The sequence below is a fragment of the Oncorhynchus gorbuscha genome, linkage group LG01 (assembly GCF_021184085.1).
Source record: "Oncorhynchus gorbuscha isolate QuinsamMale2020 ecotype Even-year linkage group LG01, OgorEven_v1.0, whole genome shotgun sequence".
Lineage (NCBI taxonomy): Eukaryota > Metazoa > Chordata > Actinopteri > Salmoniformes > Salmonidae > Oncorhynchus > Oncorhynchus gorbuscha.
The window spans coordinates 16,403,895-16,416,463 of NC_060173.1; the positions used below are offsets into that span (position 1 = coordinate 16,403,895).

Genomic DNA, 12,569 nt, shown 5'->3' on the forward strand with positions numbered 1-12,569 from the left:
AACACATAAGCATTTCACTGCACAATTTACACCGGCTTTATACAGTGTATGTGACGATTGCAATTTGATTTAATTTGAGTGTGGGTGTGGAGCTGCAGGCTGGATTGTGTTTCTCTGTCTGTCAGAACCTTCTTATTCTAACTTTGTTAGACTGTTAGCCATTCATCACTCCCCCCCTCATCTGAGCTCAAATGTTTCTAATCACAGTTCATTATCATGCATCATTCTTTTTATATCATCATAATTATTAAACAATGCAGTCAAAATAACACCAGAGTTCAACTCAGTCACGTTTCAATATCATTTCCATTTATATTATTTTATTAGACCCTCTTTATATTGATATATTATGAGGTCAGGTCAGGTTGCTGTCTGATTATTGAAAATGAACTACACAACCTACTGCTGGGAAGAATATGAGACGGTTCACAGGTGCTACTTAATTAGCAGGAGGAGATAGTACGTGTATTTTCCTCGTCAAAGCCTTCCTCTCGACGACAAGGCTGTGAGGGGTAAGTGCACTATGCAAATTTCATTTGAATGAACAAAATAATTGAAAAATAGCTTGAACGTATTGTGAGGAAATTATGAAATAGAATTATAACATTTGTGTGCCACACCATAACCTGGTGAACAAAAAGTCTAATTTTAATTCTAAGAATATACATTTTCTAGGCATACAACATATGTTCTTAGTGGCTTGAACCATAGCGTTTGAAATTATAGAATGTTTTAGTATGTTTATAACTATATAAGTGGATTATCAGTAGTGACTAATGTGTTATGGGTTAGATGGAATGATTTATGTGCAAATGTATTCCATCTGAAATGTCATTATCAGTTGTCCGACGAGAGATGGAAATAAGAGTGTGCACAGTGTGATTTATAGATCAGAGGCCATAAGTCTCGGAGGTGTAAATTGACAAATCAACTGCGAATGTCAATCATGTTTTATTTTTTGTTGTTGCTGTTTTATTTTTGATTCATTTATAAGTAATTTCAAAGTTTATGTGATGTTAAACAGTATGGAATTACTATTCAAATAGGGTTGTATTGGGTTGTAATTTGAAATACTTGCTACACCAGAAGTGAATGTTTATATATAGGAGGAATATATATGGTGGGGTCAATTAAGGGTGGATATGAGCCATGGGCTTGGAGAGTTACTAAGTGAGGGAAAAGGCAATCACGCAATCATAAATACTTGTGCTGGTGGGAACATGTCTTTGTCTGTTCAGCTGTCTGACCCATTGGGTGAAAAAACTTGGTTTGAGCTTTTCCTAGTTGTCCGTTAGTTTTTACTCTGTTTTTTTTTTTTTTTACTTAACAGATGTAATTGCCAAACGCAACACCAAATGGCTGCAGGTACCTCCACCATGAAAGGAACATTGATATGAATCAGAATGCCTATTTTATCTCTTTTAATCTATGGGCTAGACCAGAGGGAAAAGCAATCACCACAAGAGAAAGAGGGTAGTTAGATTTCAGGGAAAAGCAATCAACACCCAAAACAACAACAAGAAATGATGAAGCATGGGGGTAGGTGTAGTGGGTGTATTTCTTACCTGGTATTGTCTTGTTTTAGGAGATATCCAAATCACCCATAGCTGAACGTTTGTTTGTGTGTGAGTGCATTCTTGCTTCCATAGGTATGTCTGTGTATTTGTGTGTGTGTGGACACCTGATTTGTGAAGCTTGCCACACCTGCTGAGTGCTATTCTTTGAGCATGCTCCAGAGAGACAGATGTACTCCACATGGCCTCTTGGGAACAGAAAGCCTGTAGTCAGCAGGACGCTCCTCCTCAGGACTCCTGGAGAGTACACACACACACACACACACACACACACACACACACACACACACACACACACACACACACACACACACACACACACACACACACACACACACACACACACACACACACACACACACACACACACACACACACACACACACACACACACACACACACACACACACACACACACACGTGCCAGTAATGACAACATTCACGCAACAGCTCCTCTAACCACCTCTTCTCTCTGCAGACTCCATCCTCACTGCTTCCGACACCAATCCGTGAAAATACTCACAATATTCACACTGCCACTCTGTTTGTAGCAAATAAATATTTTTTACCATCTAAGTTGTGTTTAAATTGGATCTCTGGTTTATTAGCATATTTCACCACTACCTTACTGTACACTCTGCTTTTAAAGGCTCTCTACTGTTATAAACCATTTATTTTAAATCATTTTGTACAGTCTTTTGCCTCTCGTCATCTCTGGTGTAATTCACTACACTCTTTTTGTAATCTGTATACATGGTGTTATTCATTTGTTACCTATTACGTATTTATTATGACTAGTCTATTTGTTTTTCTGCTGTTTTCTTGTTGTCATTTCTTTTCAAAAACAGTATGCCGCAAGTAAATTAACTCTAACTCCCCCCTACAGCAGGTTCCCGTGGCAGGGCTGAGGAGGGATGCTCTTGGGGGAGTGCAGTAGTACCAGTAGGTTGCTGGAGGCTCTGTGTGGCAAGAGAAGGGTGGTTGTGTCGGCCATGAAGCTGCCCTGCTCCTTCTACTGTTCCCTCTGGTTCCTCCTGCTCCTGGGGGCCGCGTCCTTACTCCTCCTAGTCCACCTCCAGGGCCTCTCAGACATGCTCCAGCAACAGACCCCAGGTCAGTGTACTAGTCTACAGCGCTTTTCAAAGAGGTGTACACACATCCAGTAACTTGCATGATGAAGACCTTTGAGTTGAAGCGTTGCACAACAACACTGCAGGAGCATTCAACAGTATACTGGTATCTACCTATCTACTTTTTGTGTTGGTGTGGTAATTGTAGTTTTACTGATGTCAGATAATGTGGGTTGTTTTGTGTTTTTTGTTGTTGTGAATGTCCAATAAATGAAAGCCAATAAGAATACAGTAGTAGTAATCATGATTGAAAAGCCATTTAAAATGTCATGAGTTTTGAGAGAACCCTTGAGACACCCAGTAAAACTGTCATCTTTATTAAGCCTGTGAGGAGATCTTTGTGTTTGTCTAGAGCTGTACTGTGCTGTACTATACTGCTGTGCTGTACTGTGTCCACAACCTGGTGTGAGTGGATGCTATGATCTCTGTGGCAACAGTGTCTCTACTGATAACAGCTATGGACTGGGAGACAGTAGAGATTTCCAGAGCTGTTATATTCTACTCGCGGTCTGATACAAACCTGTGACATAAAACACAGACACAGAGTGGATATACTGTAACTCTCTGGTATTGAATTTGGCTCACTGTTGTGCTTTGTGACTTTGCATTTATCCTCTCATTGTTGGGATTTATGTGGAGTAATGAAGAGAATATGTTTTAAAATACGTTCTCTTTTCAATTAGGCTAAACCCGTTCTAGACGTTTTTTATTGAACACTCAGCATTTTTATCATCGAGGTTGTTGAAATGACACACCTCGTTTGTGGAATAGAAAGAAGGAAAAAAAAGCTGGGCAGAAAAAGCTGAAAAGCCGTTCAGTGGAGAGAACATGTTTTGGAAATGGCCGAGTTAGTAAATTACATTTCACAGATCAATATAGCGGCATAGAATAAGCAACACATCAGAGGCCATGTTTAAATTGCCTCTGTTTGAGAATCATCAGTGAGAAACGCACAGTACCCTGAAATTGGTTTGTAATGCCTTTATTGGAAATTGCTTTTGAAATCCTTCACAGACAAAATACATTAAACAAATGTAGATGTTCAATAATTATATAACCCCACGTAAGGAAATGTATGTAATTGTCAAAGTTAGAGCGCAGTGCGGTTCCACTGTCGGAGAACCGTTGTTGTTATGCTTCTGTTGTTGACTCATGAAATACTAAAGAAACAAATCAAATTACCCAGACGTAAACAAACTTGGAGACTAAATGTGCTCGTTTGCAAATAAATGATTAGCATGCCACTAGCTGATTTACCTAATGTTAAATAATTACCGCCTGTACCCCTCAGACTGTAAATCCAGTGAGTAAATTCAGCGTCTTTCTAGCACACATAGTTGCATAGTCAAGTTTAACAGATCACCACGTCTTTAGTGTTACTTAGAACACTTCTCAATGATCTTGGCAGACCTTCACCTTTACAGTCTGCTGTCTGACTCCTGTGCAGTAAGGAAAGGGGCCAGGGAGTGTCCTACTCATTAAACACATACTGTAATCAGTCCAGTGGCAGTACAGTATGGCCTCACTCTCTCACTCACAGCTGAGTCAACTGTCAATGTGGGCTGCCCAAAATATCATCCCCAAAACATCTGTTTGGCTCCTGTGCCCATATGGTGAGGGTTGAGGGGAGGTAAGGGGAGGCAGAGGAGGGGGATAAGGGGAGGTGAGGGGAGGAAGAGGAGTGGGGGCTGAGGAGAGGTAAGGGGAGGAAGAGGAGTCTGGGCTAAGGAGAGGTGAGGGGAGGAAGAGGAGTGGGGACTGAGGAGAGGTATGGGGAGGAAGAGGAGTCTGGGCTAAGGAGAGATGAGGGGAGGAAAAGGAGGGGACTAAAGGGAGGTGAGGAAGAGGAGGGGGGCTAAGGGGAGGTGAGGAAGAGGAGTGGGGGTTGAGGAGAGGTGAGGTGAGATGTGAGATGACAGTGATTAACTCATACCTGAGCCTGCCACTCCCTCACCCTTCATCAGACATTGGCCCTCTTGAAATACCACAGCTAGTGGTTCTACACAGGTATGAGAGCAACTCCACCCTATTAATGAATACTCAAACCAACAATAATTCAGTTCATTGTCTATCTACCACTATCCTTTATTAATCTATATTGACTTCAAGGTTGGGAGCTAAAAGTATAGTTGTCTCCTCTCAATGATTGTTACAGTGTTACTCTGGTATTACACATGAATTTATCTGATATTTAGGCTTAGGCTGCTTGAATAGGTTATAGGACAAGCTTGGATATCCTCTAGCCCCAAACTCTAATTGATTAGCACATCATTGATTGCACTGCTCTCAGGAAGGGAAGAAAGTGCACAATGAGACTACAGAGAGTGATAATAACTCAGATGCCGTTTCGGATGATTGTTCCTCTTTAATTGAATCAATGCACATCTCAATTTCAGAGATGCTTGTAAAAACAGCACTGTGCAGAATTTATAATCCAACTGGCATTTTGAAGTACCACTATTTCTTTTCTCACTTTCACTCTTTCTTTCCCCTCTATTTTCTCCAAAGGAGGCCTACTCAGTATCGTATTTAAAAAAACTGCAACTCACAGCACACAAATTCTGCTGCTAATTCAAATGAATCTACTAAGCTACTGAAGTGCATCTCTTTCAAATGACCTCTTCATTTTACACTGATAGCTTTTTATTCAATAGCCCTCATCCAGAGCATATGCTATTAATTTATTTTGCCAGGCTTTCTATATTTTTTTGTTGTCTAATGAGAGACTACCTTGGGTAGCTAACTGGTAGTTACCTTATCAATGGCGCTGAAAAATTTGTGAAGGGCTCTTGTTCAGAAATTGGGGCTTTTCAAACAGAAGGTGTGAACAGTGGGTATGGCTGCATTCAGCTGAGGTGAGCCCGAGACAGTAGAGCTCGTTATTAAATCACATCAAAGCTTTCCTGGCTTCTTTTTGTCCTTCTCTTTCTCCCTCTCCCTCCACATCTCCCTCCACATCTCCCTCCAAATCTCACTCCACATCTCACTCTCTCCCTCCACATCTCCCTCCAAATCTCCCTCAACATCTCACTCTCTCCCTCCACATCTCACTCTCTCCCTCCCCATCTCCCTCCCCATCTCACTCTCTCCCTCCACATCTCCCTCCCCATCTCACTCTCTCCCTCCACATCTCCCTCCCCATCTCACTCTCTCCCTCCACATCTCCCTCCACATCTCTCTCTCCCTCCACATCTCTCTCCTTCCACATTTCCACATCTCACTCTCTCCCTCCACATCTCCCTCCACATCTCTCTCTCCCTCCACATCTCTCTCCTTCCACATTTCCCTCTCTCCCTCCCCATCTCACTCTCTCCCTCCCCATCTCACTCTCTCCCTCCCCATCTCACTCTCTCCCTCCCCATCTCCCTCCCCATCTCACTCTCTCCCTCCACATCTCCCTCCACATCTCCCTCCCCATCTCACTCTCTCCCTCCCCATCTCACTCTCTCCCTCCACATCTCCCTCCACATCTCCCTCCCCATCTCACTCTCTCCCTCCACATCTCACTCTCTCCCTCCACATCTCACTCTCTCCCTCCCCATCTCACTCTCTCCCTCCCCATCTCACTCTCTCCCTCCCCATCTCCCTCCCCATCTCACTCTCTCCCCCACATCTCCCTCCACATCTCCCTCCCCATCTCACTCTCTCCCTCCCCATCTCACTCTCTCCCTGCACATCACTCTGTCCATCACTCTGTCCTCACTCTCTCCCTCCACATCTCCCTCCCCATCTCACTCTCTCCCTCCCCATCTCACTCTCTCCCTCCCCATCTCACTCTCTCCCTCCCCATCTCACTCTCTCCCTCCACATCTTCCTCCACATCTCCCTCCCCATCTCACTCTCTCCCTCCCCATCTCACTCTCTCCCTGCACATCACTCTGTTCATCACTCTGTCCTCTCTCCCTCCCTCTATTCTCCCTGTGCAACAAATTGAATTCTCTCCCTGAAGTGACCTAATGCAATTTGAAAGTTTAACTATGGGTGTGTGAGACGTGTGATGTGTGTCCTATTTGAGTCAAAACAAAAAACATGTCACAGCAAGCTAAACCCTAATTTGAAAGGCAAGATTTAATGAATGTTCATCGGGGGTGGTCCAACAGCAGCCTACCCAATACACTTTCATTGGCAGACACCCTGCTCTTCAAGATAAGAACATTGAAATGCATATTTATTCTAGTCTGTTTGAATATCTTTAGTGACATTCCCATTATTTTCTTTTGCCATTGTTATGCCGTTCTCGGGATAAGCCGTGAGTTTACATCCAGGGTATCAATTGTCAATTCTGCTGCTGTGTCTTGAGCAAATGCAAACTCTCTCACATTGACAAGACATGTGAGCATTTCTATGCCTGTCCGCCTGTTAGAAAATGTCTCTGTAACAATACGTTGAGAATAAACTCAGTTTTGTTTAGAACTAAACCCACCTCGATCCAGGGATTTGTGAGCCCACACAATGGAGGTAGTCTTTTCAATCCACACAGTTCAAGATTGAGGCTAATGGTTGCTTGGCAGTAACCATTCCACACAGGGAAGCAAAAGGGTTCTTCGACTGCCTACAGACTTTATCTCCCTGCTTGACCCACCTCCCTCAGATGACCATTCCGCTACCCAAGAAAAGCAAAGGACCCTTTAAAGGCTCAAACAGCTGGCCTGTCACCAACCCTTATTACACTTTTGGAAAAAAGTATGTTTGACAAAGTACAATGCTATTTCACAGTAAACAAATGAACAAATGAACGCATATAGGGAAGGGCATTCAACATGTCCGGCACTTACACAAATGACTGATGATTGGCTGAGAGCAACTGATAATATTAAGATTGTGGTTCACTTGCCTCATGAGGTTAGGCCAAAACAAAGTGTGTATAGTAGGACACTTTGTTTTTTCGATACTGTGTCATGACCTGTCTTTGCAAGGAGATCTCATTAAAAGAAATGGACAAACAGACAGTGAGGGAGCATTGTATGGAATGGGCCTGTTGCACCAGGTTAGCAAGGTCATGACTCGGTGTGCTGCCTTTCTGGAGGCACCGTAGGGAGGACACTCAACAACCCTGGGGAACACAGACAGCAGTGACTTACTGCCTGCCTGGCTACTGTGACTAGTGGCTGTACACTCTTAGCATAAAAGTTGCCATCTAGAACCTAAAAGGGTTCTTTGGCTGTACCCATAGGAGAACCCTTTGAAGAACCCTTTGGTTCCAATTCAAACTGTTTTTGTAAAACTTCTGACCCACTGGGAATGTGATGAAATAAATAAAAGCTGAAACAAATCATTCTCCCTACTAATTATTCTGACATTTCACATTCTTAAAATAATGTCAAGCAAAGAGGCACTGAGTTTGAAGGTAAGCCTTGAAATACATTCACAGGTAGACCTCCAATTTACACAAATGATGTCAATTTGCCTGTCAGAAGCTTCTAAAGCCATGACATAATTTTCTGGAATTTTCCAAGCTGTTTAAAGGCACAGTCAACTTAGTGTATGTAAACTTCTGACCCACTGGAAAAGTGAAATAATCTGTCTGTAAACAATTGTTCAACCGATGAGCAGCAGGTGTTTCTAATCAGGGTTGCCACTCATCTGCCAATCAGGGATGTTGCTTTTCTGGTTTACCTGTATAGAAATTAGTCACAAATAATTATAATGTATGGGAGCAGGCAAGACGGGCAACTCACAAATCAACCGCCAAGGTGTCTGCTCACCTGAACTGGGGGGCCCTTTCTTGTTTGGGTAACTGATTAACAACTTTAAAAAAAAAACTGCATACTAAATAAATGTGACTGGTCAATTGTGTGAGTCGGGGGCTGGGCCCAAGCCCGTAGGGGGCCCAAGATGCAAAACAAATTAAATTAGAAATAATGTAATTTTTGTATTATTATCATTTTTATCCAACCACGGGAGTCCGCTCTCAATGTTCAAAATACACCAGAGAGCATAATTAAGCCACAGAGGATCAATAGATTACAAAAAATAACTGGAGTAAGTTTTACCACAAGCACATATAAGTACTGTATCTGCCAAAATGAAGGAAACACCAACATAAAGTGTCTTAAAAGGGTGCTCTGCCACCACGAGCTGCCAGAACAGCTTCCTTGATATAGATTCTGCAAGTGGACCTAAACCATGTCAGGAAAATGCACCCCATACTGTAAGGTTCTGCTTTTCTTTTCTTAGTCAACCTTGTGTTCTTTTTCTTTGTATTCTTGACCGTAGCCCTGTTTCTTTGTGTTCTGGAACGTAGCCCTGTTTCTTTGTGTTCTGGTAGCCCTGTCTTTAATTTTTGTTCATTGATTTCACCTGTGTTCGTTTCTCACCTGGTCTCATCAGCTCCCTATTTAGTTCAGTTCTTTCTATTTGTATGGTTGTGAGGTATTGTTTGTTTTTGAATACCTACCTGTGTTTGTCCATTGCCTGTGACCACGATTCCTGCCTTCTGCGAAGGCTTAATAGACATCTGCCGCGTTCTGCGCATGGACCTACAACTTTTCTCCCTGAATATTCATTACAGAATACCTCACCTAAAAACAGAATGGATTCAGCGGAGCTACAGCGGTGCCTAACCCAGCAAGAGGAGAATATGGAGGAAATCTGCCATCTTCTCCGCCAGCCTATCCCTACTCCTCCGATGCCAGGAATCATAACCCATAGCCCCCCTTCGTTCATACCCATGCCTGGAAAATATGACGTTTCGCCTGGGAAATGTCAGGGATTTCTGATACAATGCAGCAAATATGCTGCTGGAAGTGGTGTTGGAGGGCCAGTGGGAGGCACTCTTTCCTCTGGTCTAAAAATGATCCCAATGCCCCAGCGATTGGGGACACTGCCCTGTGTAGGGTGCAGTCTTTCGTATGGGATGTTAAACGGATGTCCTAACTCTCTGAGGTCATTAAAGATCCCATGGCACTTATCGTAAGAGTAGGGGTGTTAACCCCGGTGTCCTGGCTAAATTCCCAATCTGGCCCTCAAACCATCATGGTCACCTAATAATCCCCAGTTTACAATTGGCTCATTCATCCCCCTCCTCTCCCCTGTAACTATTCCCCAGGTTGTTGCTGTAAATGAGAACGTGTTCTCAGTCAACTTACCTGGTAAAATAACGGAGAAATAAAAATACAGTGAGCACAACCCCACGAAGTTCGCCACCGACAAGAACAGGGTGGATTTTGTTGTCTCTACTCACAGGCAAAACCCTGCCAGCAGCACAGAACTCAGATCCGAGACCCATTTCCACACCCTCTTCAAAGTGGTATTCGATCACTCTCCTTCCGATAGTCCTAGAGGAGACCTCCTCATAGAACTTCAACAAGGATGCAATTCAGCTGCCGACTATGCCCTCGCGTTCCGCACCAAGGCTGCAGGGAGTAGATGGAGTGAGGCTGCCGACTATGCCCTCGCGGTCCGCACCAAGGCTGCAGGCAGTAGATGGAGTGAGGCTGCCGACTAGGCCCTCGCGGTCCGCACCAAGGCTGCAGGCAGTAGATGGAGTGAGGCTGCCGACTAGGCCCTCGCGGTCCGCACCAAGGCTGCAGGGAGTAGATGGAGTGAGGCTGCCGACTATGCCCTCGCGGTCCGCACCAAGGCTGCAGGCAGTAGATGGAGTGAGGCTGCCGACTATGCCCTCGCGGTCCGCACCAAGGAAGCAGGGAGTAGATAGAGTGAGGCTGCCGACTATGCCCTCGCGTTCCGCACCAAGGCTGCAGGCAGTAGATGGAGTGAGGCTGACGACTATGCCCTCGCGGTCCGCACCAAGGCTGCAGGGAGTAGATGGAGTGAGGCTGCCGACTATGCCCTCGCGGTCCGCACCAAGGCTGCAGGGAGTGGATGGAGTGAGGCTGCCGACTATGCCCTCGCGTTCCGCACCAAGGCTGTAGGGAGTGGATGGAGTGAGGCTGCCGACTATGCCCTCGCGTTCCGCACCAAGGCTGCAGGGAGTAGATGGAGTGAGGCTGCCGACTATGCCCTCGCGTTCCGCACCATGGCTGCAGGGAGTGGATGGAGTGAGGCTCCCGACTATGCCCTCGCGTTCCGCACCAAGGCTGCAGGGAGTGGATGGAGTGAGGCTGCCGACTATGCCCTCGCGTTCCGCACCATGGCTGCAGGGAGTGGATGGAGTGAGGCTGCCGACTATGCCCTCGCGTTCCGCACCAAGGTTGCAGGGAGTAGATGGAGTGAGGCTGCCGACTATGCCCTCGCGTTCCGCACCAAGGCTGCAGGGAGTAGATGGAGTGAGGCTGCCGACTATGCCCTCGCGTTCCGCACCAAGGCTGCAGGGAGTAGATGGAGTGAGGCTGCCGACTATGCCCTCGCGTTCCGCACCAAGGCTGCAGGGAGTAGATGGAGTGAGGCTGCCGACTATGCCCTCGCGGTCCGCACCAAGGCTGCAGGCAGTAGATGGAGTGAGGCTGCCGACTAGGCCCTCGCGGTCCGCACCAAGGCTGCAGGCAGTAGATGGAGTGAGGCTGCCGACTAGGCCCTCGCGGTCCGCACCAAGGCTGCAGGGAGTAGATGGAGTGAGGCTGCCGACTATGCCCTCGCGGTCCGCACCAAGGCTGCAGGCAGTAGATGGAGTGAGGCTGCCGACTATGCCCTCGCGGTCCGCACCAAGGAAGCAGGGAGTAGATAGAGTGAGGCTGCCGACTATGCCCTCGCGTTCCGCACCAAGGCTGCAGGCAGTAGATGGAGTGAGGCTGACGACTATGCCCTCGCGGTCCGCACCAAGGCTGCAGGGAGTAGATGGAGTGAGGCTGCCGACTATGCCCTCGCGGTCCGCACCAAGGCTGCAGGGAGTGGATGGAGTGAGGCTGCCGACTATGCCCTCGCGTTCCGCACCAAGGCTGTAGGGAGTGGATGGAGTGAGGCTGCCGACTATGCCCTCGCGTTCCGCACCAAGGCTGCAGGGAGTAGATGGAGTGAGGCTGCCGACTATGCCCTCGCGTTCCGCACCATGGCTGCAGGGAGTGGATGGAGTGAGGCTCCCGACTATGCCCTCGCGTTCCGCACCAAGGCTGCAGGGAGTGGATGGAGTGAGGCTGCCGACTATGCCCTCGCGTTCCGCACCATGGCTGCAGGGAGTGGATGGAGTGAGGCTGCCGACTATGCCCTCACGTTCCGCACCAAGGTTGCAGGGAGTAGATGGAGTGAGGCTGCCGACTATGCCCTCGCGTTCCGCACCAAGGCTGCAGGGAGTAGATGGAGTGAGGCTGCCGACTATGCCCTCGCGTTCCGCACCAAGGCTGCAGGGAGTAGATGGAGTGAGGCTGCCGACTATGCCCTCGCGTTCCGCACCAAGGCTGCAGGGAGTAGATGGAGTGAGGCTGCCGACTATGCCCTCGCGTTCCGCACCAAGGCTGCAGGGAGTAGATGGAGTGAGGCTGCCGACTATGCCCTCGCGTTCCGCACCATGGCTGCAGGGAGTAGATGGAGTGAGGCTGCCGACTATGCCCTCGCGTTCCGCACCAAGGCTGCAGGGAGTAGATGGAGTGAGGCTGCCGACTATGCCCTCGCGTTCCGCACCAAGGCTGCAGGGAGTAGATGGAGTGAGGCTGCCGACTATGCCCTCGCGTTCCGCACCAAGGCTGCAGGGAGTAGATGGAGTGAGGCTGCCGACTATGCCCTCGCGTTCCGCACCATGGCTGCAGGGAGTGGATGGAGTGAGGTTGCTTTATTTACCGTTTACTGAAGAGGACTCAACAGGGAACTTCAGGCGGAGCTGGCCTGTAGAGGTGACCTTCAGGATTTAAATCAATACATTCTTATGTCCATCTCCATTGACCACCTCATCGCCGACCGCTGAAGAACTCTGCCACCCAGGAACCCGACACCTTCTCTTTTCATGATTCCGTCATCCCGTCCAAGTCTTCCA

General features: G+C 47.1%; 1 protein-coding gene across 1 annotated transcript in view; it reads left to right on the forward strand.

Annotated features, from left to right (window-relative positions):
• Positions 1–12,569, forward strand: part of LOC123998426 (carbohydrate sulfotransferase 8-like) — a 131,153-nt gene that overhangs the window by 16,176 nt on the left and 102,408 nt on the right. The window contains exon 2 of the mRNA XM_046303503.1: positions 2,461–2,687. Coding sequence (XP_046159459.1) covers positions 2,489–2,687 — 199 coding nt within the window. The 5' untranslated portion in view covers positions 2,461–2,488. The remainder of the gene's footprint in view (positions 1–2,460; positions 2,688–12,569) is intronic.